We start from the raw sequence: 11,905 nt of genomic DNA, 5'->3' as shown, positions 1-11,905 counted from the left end.
GAATTAATAATCGAGGCTTTAGCTATAGGTTAAGTCCCCTAGTTATAAAGGGCTTAGTTTATAATAAAAAAACTACCCTTAACTATATAAGGGTAGTCTAGTCTATAGTTTACTTATTATTTATTATTATAAACTCCTAACTATCGAAATCTTTAAAATTAAGGGGGAACTATTACTATTAAACCGACTTTTTTTTAATAAATTAGTAATAGTTTAATAGCTCTATTATTAATAAAAATATACTTAATAATAGAGATTTAGGAACGCGATTTAGGCTCTTTTTTTTATATTATATTAGTCTTAGCTATGCTTAAAACTAGCTTATTAAATCCCTTACCCTTAAGGATATTAATCTTATTTATATTATATTTATTAACTTATTTAATATCCTTAATTTTTAATATATTAAATAATTAGAACTAGGGCCTAATTACTTTAATAAATACTTTATTAATATATTTTAAATTTATAAAACGACTTTTTTAAATTTTAATAAATAAGTTCTATTTTAAAAAGGTATTTATTTTTTTTTTTTTAAGAAAATAATTATCTCCCTAGGCTTATAGTACTTATTTAGCAAATTCTCTAACTTATTTATAAATTAATATAACTCTTAAAATATATTAAATACGAACCTATTTAATTAGCCTATTTTCTTATTAAGGGGGAAGCTTTTATTAATTTATAAAAATAATCGCCCTAGCTTATTAACCTTATTAATAATTCTAAAATATACTTTTTAAAATCCCGAACTTAATCGAGGCCCTCTTAACTAAAGTACTATTTTTAATTACCTCGAGCGCTTAAATAACTTTATTTTTAGTATATAATACTATAATATAATAAAAAACATATGTACTAAAAAGAAATTCGTTTAAACAATAATTATAATTATTATAGTAGTTTATATATTAAGGGTAGGATTTTAATTAGGGTGGCTGGGAGGGATTTTTGGGGTGGCCGAATGGGGGGGGTGGCCGAATGGGGGTGCTCCGACTTACTTAGTCGCGTGATGTGGGACTGAATGACGGCATCGGTAAATCGTACGAAATAGCCTTAGCAGCAACTTGGTGACACCAAACGAGATGAGTCTTTAGACAGGTCGATGAACAGATAATTTGCTGTTAGATGTAGTATAATGTGTGCTTTGAACAACATTACACCCGGACTTGTGGTTTCAAGTCCTCTGCTTGCTCCATGATATACTCTACACTACTAACACATCGCACAATGGAGCGCTGAGTAAGTACATGTAGCATCAGGCCGGGTTTGACAAACGTTGAGAGACGATCACAACCATCCACACACTGAGGGACTGATACACTCCGCCTTTGGCAATGATAGCATCTTTCTCTCTTCACTTACCGCCATATTTCTCTCTTTTTCTTCGGAGGTTGAGATTAGATTGGGATGTCGCCGCGCTCCGCGTGCCCCTGCCAATCAGGTCAACGTAAGCAACCCCGGGTTGACTGCCAGTTGGGGGATGGTACGATAGGTTTCGGGCATCAGGCCCATCACGCAATCGGCACTCAAAGAACGTGACGCATTGGATCACAGGACACGGTCAGTCTTGAGTAGTTCTTCGACGTTCTAGATGCTCAGGGTTCAGTATTCACCGTAGATATGAAATTCAGAAAATTGGGCGAACTTCATTGGCGCCGACATCTTGTGACTCTCACTTCGGAACTCTCTTGGGAAACTGAAGGTTTAATGCTAGAATGGCGATCCTCGTTCTGACTTCGCTGGTTGCTCTATGCATTGTGGCGGTGACAGCGTTCAAGGTATTTATTATCTCAAAGAGCTCAAATCTTCAACTTGATCGGACGATTGACACTCTCCAGACCGTCACCAAAGCTCACGCATCTCCCCTATCTCGTATTCCTAATGCTGGATGGGGAGCAGGCTATTCCAGGTTGATCTGGGCTTTTCGTCAAGAATACCGAGGCAACGTCACCCTTGAACTTCCAAAATTGCATGAGACCCTAGGTAGCTCCGTTTTCCCCATCAAACCATTGACACGGGTGGCAACTGATTCTATTGTCCTCCTAGGCCCTCTCATCCGAATTGGTCCCAATGAGCTATCGTTCTACTCCATCGACATCTACGATACAGTCCATAAAGTCAATAGCGGATTTGTAAAAGATCCCCGAAACTACGGAGAATTCGTCCAAGATGAACATCCCGCACTCTTCTCTATCACGTTCGTTACGACCCTTCTGAAAGAAACGTAGCCTTTCTTTTTATGTCCTAACAGCCCGTAGAGATCCTCAAGAGCATGCCAAGAGGCGGAGAATTCTTGGTCAACTCTTCAGCCGCAGCAATATTGAGAAGCTCGAAGGGTTAATGCTTCATCACATTGATAATTTTGTCTCGGCAGTCGAAAGAAGAAGCGTCTCTTTTGACATAGGCCCTGCCTGCCGCGCTCTTGAGGCAGATATCATATGTGAGACGCCACGGTATGACCCGGCTCTGCGTTCGTCAGCTGACTTCTCAAGCGGATTTCTCATTCGGTGAAGCCTTATCGGCCGTCTCTGCCTGGTCAAAAGGAGAAGAAGTTGCTCTTGTATCAAAGAACGATGAAAAAGCGACATTTTTGCCTCTGGTACGTTTTAGGGTCTTGGAACTTGTGAAGTCTAGACAAAGCTGACCATATACCTAGATGATGAACTTCCCGCTTCTGTACTCAACCTGGGTGAGAGTAGAAGACTTCTTGTGTCATATGGAAGGCTTGCGTACATCCTCTAAAAAGGGACTGCAGCAATACGACGAGGTTCGTTCAAAAGATACGAAACTTGTTAGCGTACTAATTCGAGAAGTGGACGCACAAAGCTTGGGTCCGAAACAAAGATCCAGGCCGAAAGTCACAATTTCCCAATCTGCTCAACGTCATGGTTTCAGCTGGCGTGCCGACTCAGACTGCCCTATCAGAGGCCAAGGAGAACCTGGGACCTGGGACCGACACCACCTCTGCATCCCTCGCCCATATCCTCTATGCCCTTTCCTGGAACCCGACTTATCAGCAGAAGTTGTATAAAGACCTAGCATCCCACGGATTTCCCACGGATTTCAATACTTTAGAAAACATCCCTCGCTTGAGAGCTTGTGTCAAAGAAGGCATTCGTTGGGCTGGTGCATCTGTGGCGATGTTGCCTCGTGTGGTTCCCAAGGGTGGTGTTGAGCTATGTGGAAATTTTGTTCCCGAAGGCGTAAGTCACCACAGTGGCATGTTTAGTGATTCAGTACCATCTCTAACGGTCAATGTGTTCCACAGACTATTGTAACTTCATCACCGGTCTGGTACCTCAGAGACAAGTATGCGTACCCGAATCCAGAGTTGTTTAATCCCTATCGCTGGATAGATGATTACGGCTTGAACACTACAGAGGATGTACTACGAGACAAGTTTTACATTGCATTCTCTAAAGGCGCAAACACTTGTATCGCAAATCAGTAAGTGCCGTGACCCCAAATGGGCATACAGTCACTGACAAGAAACCTCAGCTTTTCGTACCTAGAATTGTACATGAGTGTCGCGAAGATGGTCGCAAACTTTGAAATCAGTCCTGCCAATGAACGACATAGACCTGCGCAGGTTGCAGGACTAAATAATGCAGATTGGCAACCAGTGCAACTTCCAAAGAGAAAGGAATGGGTTTCAGCCGTAGTCACTGAACCCCTGCTGATCAAGACTGTGCCACGAAGACACGTTTAGCTGGCTTCGAGTGTAGTGTGGGGAGTATTCCGGCTCCATTTCGTTGTTGGGGCGGATAGATAGGAATAAAACATATCCGTTACCTGTATCCGTACGCGTCCTCGGTGTTCGTATAATCGCTAGCCCGAAGAGGTATGTGTTCCTTAGCCAATGATTGCTCAGGGGGGCAACAGGTGTTGGTTGTGCTGCGGGTTTGCAGGTTTGCGTAGCAGGGCCCCAGCCCCAACGTGTTCTTTGAACCCTGGTTCGTCACATTGCATGCAGCATTGTACCTTATCATATTCACAATCTGCAAGCATCTTGTGGCTCCAGAGTCGAAGAAAAACCTTTGCCGCGGCCGGGGTTTCGGCAACCTAGTGTCTTGGCTTCGTACAGCGGTTTACGGCCCGTCCCCGGCAATATCTCGTTGGCCGGCTGAATCTCCGAACCTTACACATGCTTACGCACTGCTATACTTGACCTGCTTTCTATTCGAGCGCACGAAAAGTGGGCTTGACAAAGTCTCTAGAGTCTAGACTTTATGGGTTTACGGTAGTACGGTGTACTGTACAGCCTGGCCAATGGATCCACAAGCGAGTAGTAGCAAACTCATGTAGGTGGGTTATGGTGACTACAGCTATCCGCAATAATGCATCTCACCCATGAACCGGCATGTTTCACCATATGAGGACGTGTCTTCCTAAAATCCCCGAATGTTTTCCAGAGTAAACGCTTGACATCTGCCCACATGCCGGAAATGCCTAGGAGGACGGCTGGTATTCTCCGTCATTGCAACTACGGCATAGCCGTGGCGTGATCTACTTACCAGCGACAACATAACAGACGTGACATTTGGTTTCTTGGACAGTATTATGATGCAACCCAATGACAAGTTCTTCTTGTCGTATCAGCGTCTCAGATGCATGGTCATAGTAACTTCGAATATGTAGTCCAAGAAGAACATCGCACACCTCACAGCTTTCCGAGAGGATCCAGTCCCAGATTTTGATTCCGAGTCGAGATCGTCAGACTTTAAGGATGTCTTGGTCAAGATATTAAGTATGCGTCATGCTCAAGTGACGTGATTAATGATGGCCTTTAGAGTCTGGTTGATGATTTCCTTTTATAATCACCAATGGTTTATCTGTTGTTCACGTCCGTACCATGGTAACATGAAACTAAGACCACGTCACATAGTATGATACGGCAATCAAATTTGCCTCTGGATCTCATCCGACCACTGACATCGGTACTTGACACACTCTTTGTAATTTATCAGACAAAATTCGATTCAATCGCTTCAGACTAAAATGTATCTATGCCGAGCTTAATCAGAACAGAGAGGGAATCCTAAACTAACACCACTAATGCCAATTTTCCAAACTTTTCCTTGCATATCAAAACAGTCCCAAGATCAAACAATTCGTTCCTTAATCAAAGTGAATGCGCCACATCTCTCTGGGAGAGCCAGCCGTGAAATCACTGCGGGTGTGCATGGCCAGGATGTTATCGCTGACCAGCAGATCACCCTGTTGCCAGGAGAAGTAGAGGGTGTTTCTTCTGTCGTGGAGGAGGGAGTCAATGATGTTGCAGATCTCGGTGCTCTCGCTCTCGCTCACGCCCTCGATGACCACGTCAGTGGCGTCAAAGGCAGTCTTGGACTGGGGCCAAGGCTCGTGATATCGGATGCAGGGCTCTCCGGTCGTGGGGTGGTCGACGACGAGAGGAAGGCCACCCATCTTGGTAGAGTCGAAGGAGCTAGTCTGGACGCTCCAGGTGAGCTCTCTCAGTCTATCCACAGACAGGTGAGGAGGCAGGTTCTGGAAGAGAAGTCTGGAGGGCGTGAAGAGGGTGAAGCCGGTGTCACTCGGTGAGGGTGTGATGGAGGTGAAAGACTGGAACCTGTTTTCGGTGTGTTAGGGAAAGAAGCTCATGAAGGTTTTCGCTTGACAAGTTCGCCACAGCGGGGATGTAACTTACTTGGGAGGGTTGGGAAGAAGCTTCTCAGTTCCGTCCGCCTGGGGCACTTTGTGGGTCTTGAACAGCCCATCGAAGTGGAATGGCATCCACTCGGCTGACAGAACGTTGTTCAGACCACGGGTATCGGCACCCTGGTCCTTCACCTCCAGGACGAGACCAAACTTCCATGGCAAGGGAGTGCCGAACTCCTCCGACTTCTTGACGAACAAGTCGCGATCCTTGGTCTTGGTGAATCCTCTCATGACAACGGGTGAGTTGACCTCGGACAAAGCGCGGACCTTTTTGGCCTCAACGTCGTGGATGGAGAGCTTCTTGGAGCCGGGGGCCGGGCGGATGAGGAGACCGCAGGGGTACATGGGCTCAAAGACGACGTCCGACTTCCACTGCATCAATTCGCTCTTCTCGCGGAAGTAGCTAGGTCTTCCCTCCTCGTAGACGAGCTCGTACTTGGGGTCGTTCTCGAAGTCGGCGCGGGGGCCAGTGGTAATGGCGCCGCTCAGGTCGAAAGCGATCGAGCAGTGCCAGGGAGTGGTGTAGTAGGAAGAGGTGGGAAGAGGGCTGATGGAGATCTTGTTCTCGCCGGTGGAGGGGTGAATGGAGAGGCGGATGTGGTCGCGGAAGTTCTCGCGGACGGCGCGAGCAAAGGCCTGTGTTTGGAAAGTTAATAGTTGAAAAAAGCTGTTGATATCATGTTGCAACTTACATCACCACGCTGCAGCATCTGCTTGGAGATGTACTCGATGCCAGTCTTGAACTTGGTCTTGGATCGGTCCTCTCCGACGGGGTAGACATGGCGCAAATCGGTCTCGAGGAACTTGATGTATCCGCGATATGTCAGGCAGGTATCTTCGTTCTTGGAGATCTCGGTGGAGGGGTCGTAGTCAGATCGGCCAAAGGTGTTAAGAAGGGCGCGGCGGAAGTTGGTAGCGTTCGCAACATATGTGATCTCCTCAAGCTTGTTAGGGAGGTGAGGAAGGTGAACAAGATCCTGAAGGCGCGAAAAGTCGATGTTGAGCAGGTTCTTCTCGGCAGCAATGTCGCGGAGGGTCTCTCCATATGACCAAACCTCCTTGTCGGGAACACCGAGAAGGTCGTTGTACACAAGACCGTCAGAAATGATGGTCAACTTCGCGCCGGGCTCGTAGATGTCCTTGATTGCAGAGCAGAGACCGTTGAGGTTGGCGAGAGAGAACTCCTCAGCCTTATCCGGCAGACGGCTGAGGACCTTGTCCTTTGTGTTGGGCGACTTGAAAGGGAAAGCAGGAAGGCACATGCGGATGGGGCTCTGTGTCTTGACTTTTCTGTAGATCTGGGAGAGGAAGCCCAGTCTGCCCTCAAGCTGGGCAGGGCATGTTTCGTGTGGGCGTCTAAGGCGGTAGCGGCAGATGATGTCGAGAATATCGGCTGCTTTTGAGAGGGCTTCGTCGTCCATCATCTGAGGTGCCACCTTTGAGATGAGCTGAACCTCTGGTGACGGTTGGCGAACCGGTGTTTCTACAAGAGAAGGCATGTCGTTGAATGTGGCTGAAGTAGAGGCGAAGAGGACTGAAAAGGTATGAAGAGGTTAGGGTAATGGAGGCTTGATTAACAAGATAAACGACGATCAAAGTAAGTTTAAGGCTGGCAGATGCAGCTGGGTCTTAATGCAATTTGAGCCTGGTCTAGTAGAGAAAAACCTTCCAAAGTCTCGGGAGACGCAACCGGCTTATATCCAGCTTCCTTTCGTAGCATAGCCTGCCAACGTTGCATCTGCATACAGACTTGCTCGGAGATGACGATCACAGGGAAAGGGTAATGGCAAGGAGCAGCGGGCCAAGTCGCGGCACTGGCCGTGATGGGCTCGGAGCTGCGTCAGGTCACATCTGGCCATCCCCCATATCAAGGCCCATAACGGTCTTATTCCGGTTCTCTTCATCCACAATTCCCGTGGTTGTTCGATACACAATGTCGCCACTAGGGGTCAATAGCAAAACGTCTAGAAGGATGGTAAGATGGTAAGGATTTGCCCACGGAATCAATATGCACCCGGCATCCTGGCCCTGTCGACGGATGTCATACCATGCATGACCTTCTTTTCTTTTCTTTTTTTCGTACTCTATACGGAGTACTCTTGATTGTTTTTCCTAATCTTCACCCGGCTTCCATCGTCGATTGAGTCAGTGCCGCCACCCCACTACCCAGGAACGGCCCCATCAGGATCAGGAAACTCATGCGCTCCATCGGACATGGACCAAGTTTGAAGGGCTGACAGCTAAACGACCCACGTCACGGTGGACACCTGCCTGACATAGCCGGCTGAAGACTCGAAGGAGGAATCAAGTGTGTGGCCACTGGCCAGTGCAAGATCTTAGTTGCAGCCGCGCGGGAGTCGTCAAGGGAAGGTGAAAAGATCCTGGTTTGGATCCTCTGGGAGGCGTACCAGTGTGGGGAGGGTACCACTTGTGTGAAAACAGACAAAGAATCGAGCCACCAACGTCAGGCTAGGCTATTGACAGTCTGGTTCATCCCAGGTTAAGCCGCGGCAGATGGATGGCTGAACCGTTGAACATAGTCGTAGACCCCGACTAGTAGGGGGCCAGATTCCGCACCGGCAGGATCCTCCCGCGGCTGTGGGGACAGGGGCCCCCCGAAAAGAGCAAAAACGCGCCTTTCCCGATCGGCTTTCTGGACCGTGACACGATGTCTGGGATGGCATGGCGAAAGATTGGGAGTACCACGGCGCAGATTCCTCACTTGGGCAGGTCTAGCCAGATAGCCGGGATTACAGCTGCATTGCTACATTGGCATGTCGTGGCATGTCACATTAAGATCGTCGGAACAACATTCAGGTTTGTAAGGTCGGTTGCTCTTTGCGGAGTGCATCCACAGTCGTGTGTGGTCGATGCGTAGCATTCGATTCCAGGTCAGGAAGAACCCCGGCGCGCTCCGATATCAGACGATTATCCGCGGTATTGCTTCGAGCATCGGTCACACCGGAGGGGGCTCGGCTCAAGGCACGGCGCACCCTTCGGCCGTCGACCGTAAGTAGTCCCGGACTTGGCCTTGGTCCATTGATGTCAGATATCAAGTAAGCCACCCATCGAACAATACCTGCTGGTTCCGCGTAAGACAATACCTATGCCCCTGATCCGATCGATTTAGTAATCGGTAGTCGTTCGGCCTGCATTTCAGATTTTTTTCTTCCGAACTCATCGTACTCGGGCAATCCTACCAATAACTATACTTATCTTGGACATTGACGACTTACACGGAGCTGAACCCTTGCGACCAACATCACTGCATCAACTTCAACCTTTGTCACTCATTCTCACAACCTCTCTTGACACCACGCGCAAGTAACATTCAGTCAGTAATCATGGGCTCTATTCCTCGCGAGACTCTTGAGAACGAGGTCGATCTGGCCATCATTGGCGGTGAGTATTCCTGCCGACTTACACAGATGAGTAAACAATGAAATCTGACTCAAGGGTGCAGGCGGGCCAACTGGTCTTCTCACCGGCTACCTCGCAGAGCAGCTTGGTGTGAAGGTATGCATTATTGGTAAGTTGGCGAAGATAAGCTCTTCAAGTCAAGCTCCAGTGTTAACACGCAAAACAGACAGCAAGAATGCGCCTCTTGAATTGGGCAGAGCCGATGCACTCAACGCTCGTACCCAACAAGCTCTTGAAGTCGTTGGCATCCTTGACGACCTTATCTCACAAGGCATCACCTGCAATAGTAGGCTCTGAACCACCTTCCTGATTTGATGAGAACGCAAAAGCTGACACAATTTGCAGCGAGCTCAACCTTTGCGGATGGTGAATTCAAGTCGCGCCAAAGCCAATGGTGGACTGGTCTTGAGCACTGCTTCCGCAAGAACTTCCTGATGATTGGCCAGCCCGCTGTCGAGAAGGTCCTTGCAGAGAGACTCAAGACGCCCGTCTGCTTTGGCGAAGTCGTCACTTCTATCTCGGAGGACAAGAACGGCGTGGTGACGACAACAAACAAGGGGCGAGTGATCCGCAGCAAGTATGCGGTGGGAGCCGATGGCGCTCGCTCCACAGTCCGCAACACGCTGGGAATCACCTTCACCGGGACCAAGCCCGAGATGATCTGGGCCGTTTTGGACACTTTCATTGACACGTCGTTCCCCGTCTGCTCCGAGATCATTACGTTTCAGCTAAACGGCCAGAGCCGAGTCTCGTGGATCCCCCGGGAGCGTGGCATGGCCAGATTCTACATCCTGCTTGATGGCGAGATCACGCAGGAGAAGGCCGAGAATTCCATCCGCGAGCACATGGCTCCTCACCGAGTGGACTTCAAGAAGACGGAGTGGTTCAGCACGTTTGATGGTAAGCGGCACCCTGGCACAGCGAGCCGGCGGCATAGCCCGCTCTTGCAACATGCCATCCAAATGCTGTTACATGAAGATAGCTGACACTGCATACAGTCAAGGAGCGTATTGCATCGACATTCGTCTCTCAGAACGGAGGCGGCCGCATTATCTTGGCAGGTGATGCAGCGCACGTTCACTCGGTGAACGGTGGCCAAGGCCTCAACACCGGTATTGCCGACGCGTTTGCGCTATCATGGAGGCTGGCACAAGCCATCACAAACGACAAGCTCAGCCCTGACGCGGCTGATAAGCTGATCAGGAGCTACGACATTGAGCGGCGCACCGTTGCCCAGGGCGTCATCGACGTTGCAGCGAAGCTTGTCAGAGACACAGTTCGAACGGCAAAGGAGTACGTCTCCACAATCGAGAAAAACGCTGGGTACATCACAGGTAAGCTTGTCTTGCATGTTTATTGCGCTGTATTCTCCTAGCTTCCCCCCCTCCTAAGTCCCCGAGCCGGAGTCCTCTTAGGGCTGCGCTTCTGTTCTCCTAAACTCTGTTTGAGTGTCTGGCCCCCTTCATGGATGGGACATGGAGACCACTGCAGATTCGGGAAGTCCTTCCAGAATCCCTAGACCACCCTACCATGCGACAATCCCTCTACTCCACGTTTCTCCACGCTCCCGAAACCTAGCAGTCTTCAAGCATGCCTGCGTAGCGGCAAGAATCTTCGGCTAATCTTCTTTCACCAACTACCTTAGGCATGGGCGTGTCTTACGATGGCACTGGCTCCCCCCTGATCCAAGAGGCCCCCAGCCAGGGCATCTGGACCGCCGGCCGGCGCTGTCCGGATGTCTTCCTGACGCCAGCATCCGGAGAAGAGCCGAAGCGCTTGTATGATCTTGTCGCTGGCAAGTATGGCAAGCATTTGGTGCTGAAGATTGGACGACAGTCGAATGGTCCCGCCTTGGGAGATGGTCTCCAGGATTTGGCCAGACTCTTCACCGTCGCCCCCCACAATGCGGAGACTCCTCGTACGACCGCTGTGAATGAAGATTCTTCATCGTCAGAAACGTCCTTCTCAGCCGAGTGGGCGAAGGACGATGACGACTTCACCGTTGTCGTCAGACCCGACATGTACATTGGCTACGTCGGTCTCGGAGGAGATGGGTGGAAGGATTACCTGTCGTACCTGACTCAGTAACGGGTGTGACAAGCAAGTTTTTTGCGACGATGATGTTTTTGTTTTTAGACAAGATGATGTACCATTACCGGATTTACTGGAGCGAACGCCCAAAACGGGCAAACGAAATTCTTTTTAGAGAGACCCCTGATAGCTCAATTTACGGATAGACAAAAACCCACGTTTAGTATTCACACACCTCTCGCGATGTGATTGATCATCGTCAGCCAATTGGGATGGGCACGGTGATCTAAACTCCCTTGTTAGCCCCCGTTACGGTGCACATGGAGCTGCCATATGCAGATAATATATCACATCGTGCCCACACATCGTCGCTTTCCTCTGTGCGAATTACGGATACGTTGTCATTTATCGTTCGCCCCCAACGTGACGCTGCGCGTCAATTCAATCGCTTGCTTGTTCAGGGGACTCGTAACCGAAACCGAAGAGCCGAAAAGACCGAGGAAGACCTATCGGCTCTTGATAGCTGATAGCGCGGAAGAGCCCCCAGCATTATTAGGTTGTGCTTCTTCAGCACACAATCTGCAACTTTATTTGGAGTTGCTGCGGCCTTACTGCGACCTGCCACATTGATCTCCAGACAATCGCTACGGGACTCCATTCCGAGTCCCGACGACCGCCACGTTCCGTCGGCTCGGAACTGGCACTGCAGAAAGCGCGGAACCGAACCGAAGACAAGCTTGAACCAAGTTGAACCAACATCAGGTTACAGACC

The 11,905-nt window shown here is 49.1% G+C and overlaps 3 protein-coding genes across 3 annotated transcripts; 2 read left to right on the top strand and 1 right to left on the bottom strand.

The window, feature by feature from the left end:
- Positions 1 to 1,718: 1,718 nt before the first annotated feature.
- On the top strand, positions 1,719 to 3,454 carry CTAM01_13928 (cytochrome P450; the record flags this gene model as incomplete). Its single annotated transcript, XM_060529930.1, has 7 exons — positions 1,719 to 1,986; positions 2,050 to 2,200; positions 2,262 to 2,443; positions 2,496 to 2,602; positions 2,660 to 2,770; positions 2,817 to 3,206; positions 3,272 to 3,454. 7 exons carry the CDS (start codon positions 1,719 to 1,721, stop codon positions 3,452 to 3,454), a joined length of 1,392 nt encoding a protein of 463 aa, XP_060375513.1.
- Positions 3,455 to 5,121: 1,667 nt separating this feature from the next.
- On the bottom strand, positions 5,122 to 7,181 carry CTAM01_13927 (taurine catabolism dioxygenase TauD; the record flags this gene model as incomplete). Its single annotated transcript, XM_060529929.1, has 3 exons — positions 5,122 to 5,593; positions 5,672 to 6,318; positions 6,375 to 7,181. 3 exons carry the CDS (start codon positions 7,179 to 7,181, stop codon positions 5,122 to 5,124), a joined length of 1,926 nt encoding a protein of 641 aa, XP_060375512.1.
- Positions 7,182 to 9,026: 1,845 nt separating this feature from the next.
- Positions 9,027 to 11,190, top strand: CTAM01_13926 (FAD monooxygenase; the record flags this gene model as incomplete). Its single annotated transcript, XM_060529928.1, has 6 exons — positions 9,027 to 9,084; positions 9,146 to 9,211; positions 9,269 to 9,388; positions 9,448 to 10,002; positions 10,101 to 10,436; positions 10,748 to 11,190. The coding sequence occupies 6 exons, from the start codon at positions 9,027 to 9,029 to the stop codon at positions 11,188 to 11,190; spliced, it is 1,578 nt and encodes a 525-aa protein (XP_060375511.1).
- Between the last annotated feature and the right edge of the window lie 715 nt (positions 11,191 to 11,905).

The sequence above is a fragment of the Colletotrichum tamarilloi genome (assembly GCF_030869305.1).
Source record: "Colletotrichum tamarilloi strain Tom-12 chromosome Unknown Scaffold_108.1, whole genome shotgun sequence".
In the NCBI taxonomy this organism is placed as follows: Eukaryota; Fungi; Ascomycota; class Sordariomycetes; order Glomerellales; family Glomerellaceae; genus Colletotrichum; species Colletotrichum tamarilloi.
This window is presented reverse-complemented; position numbering and strand designations above follow the sequence as displayed.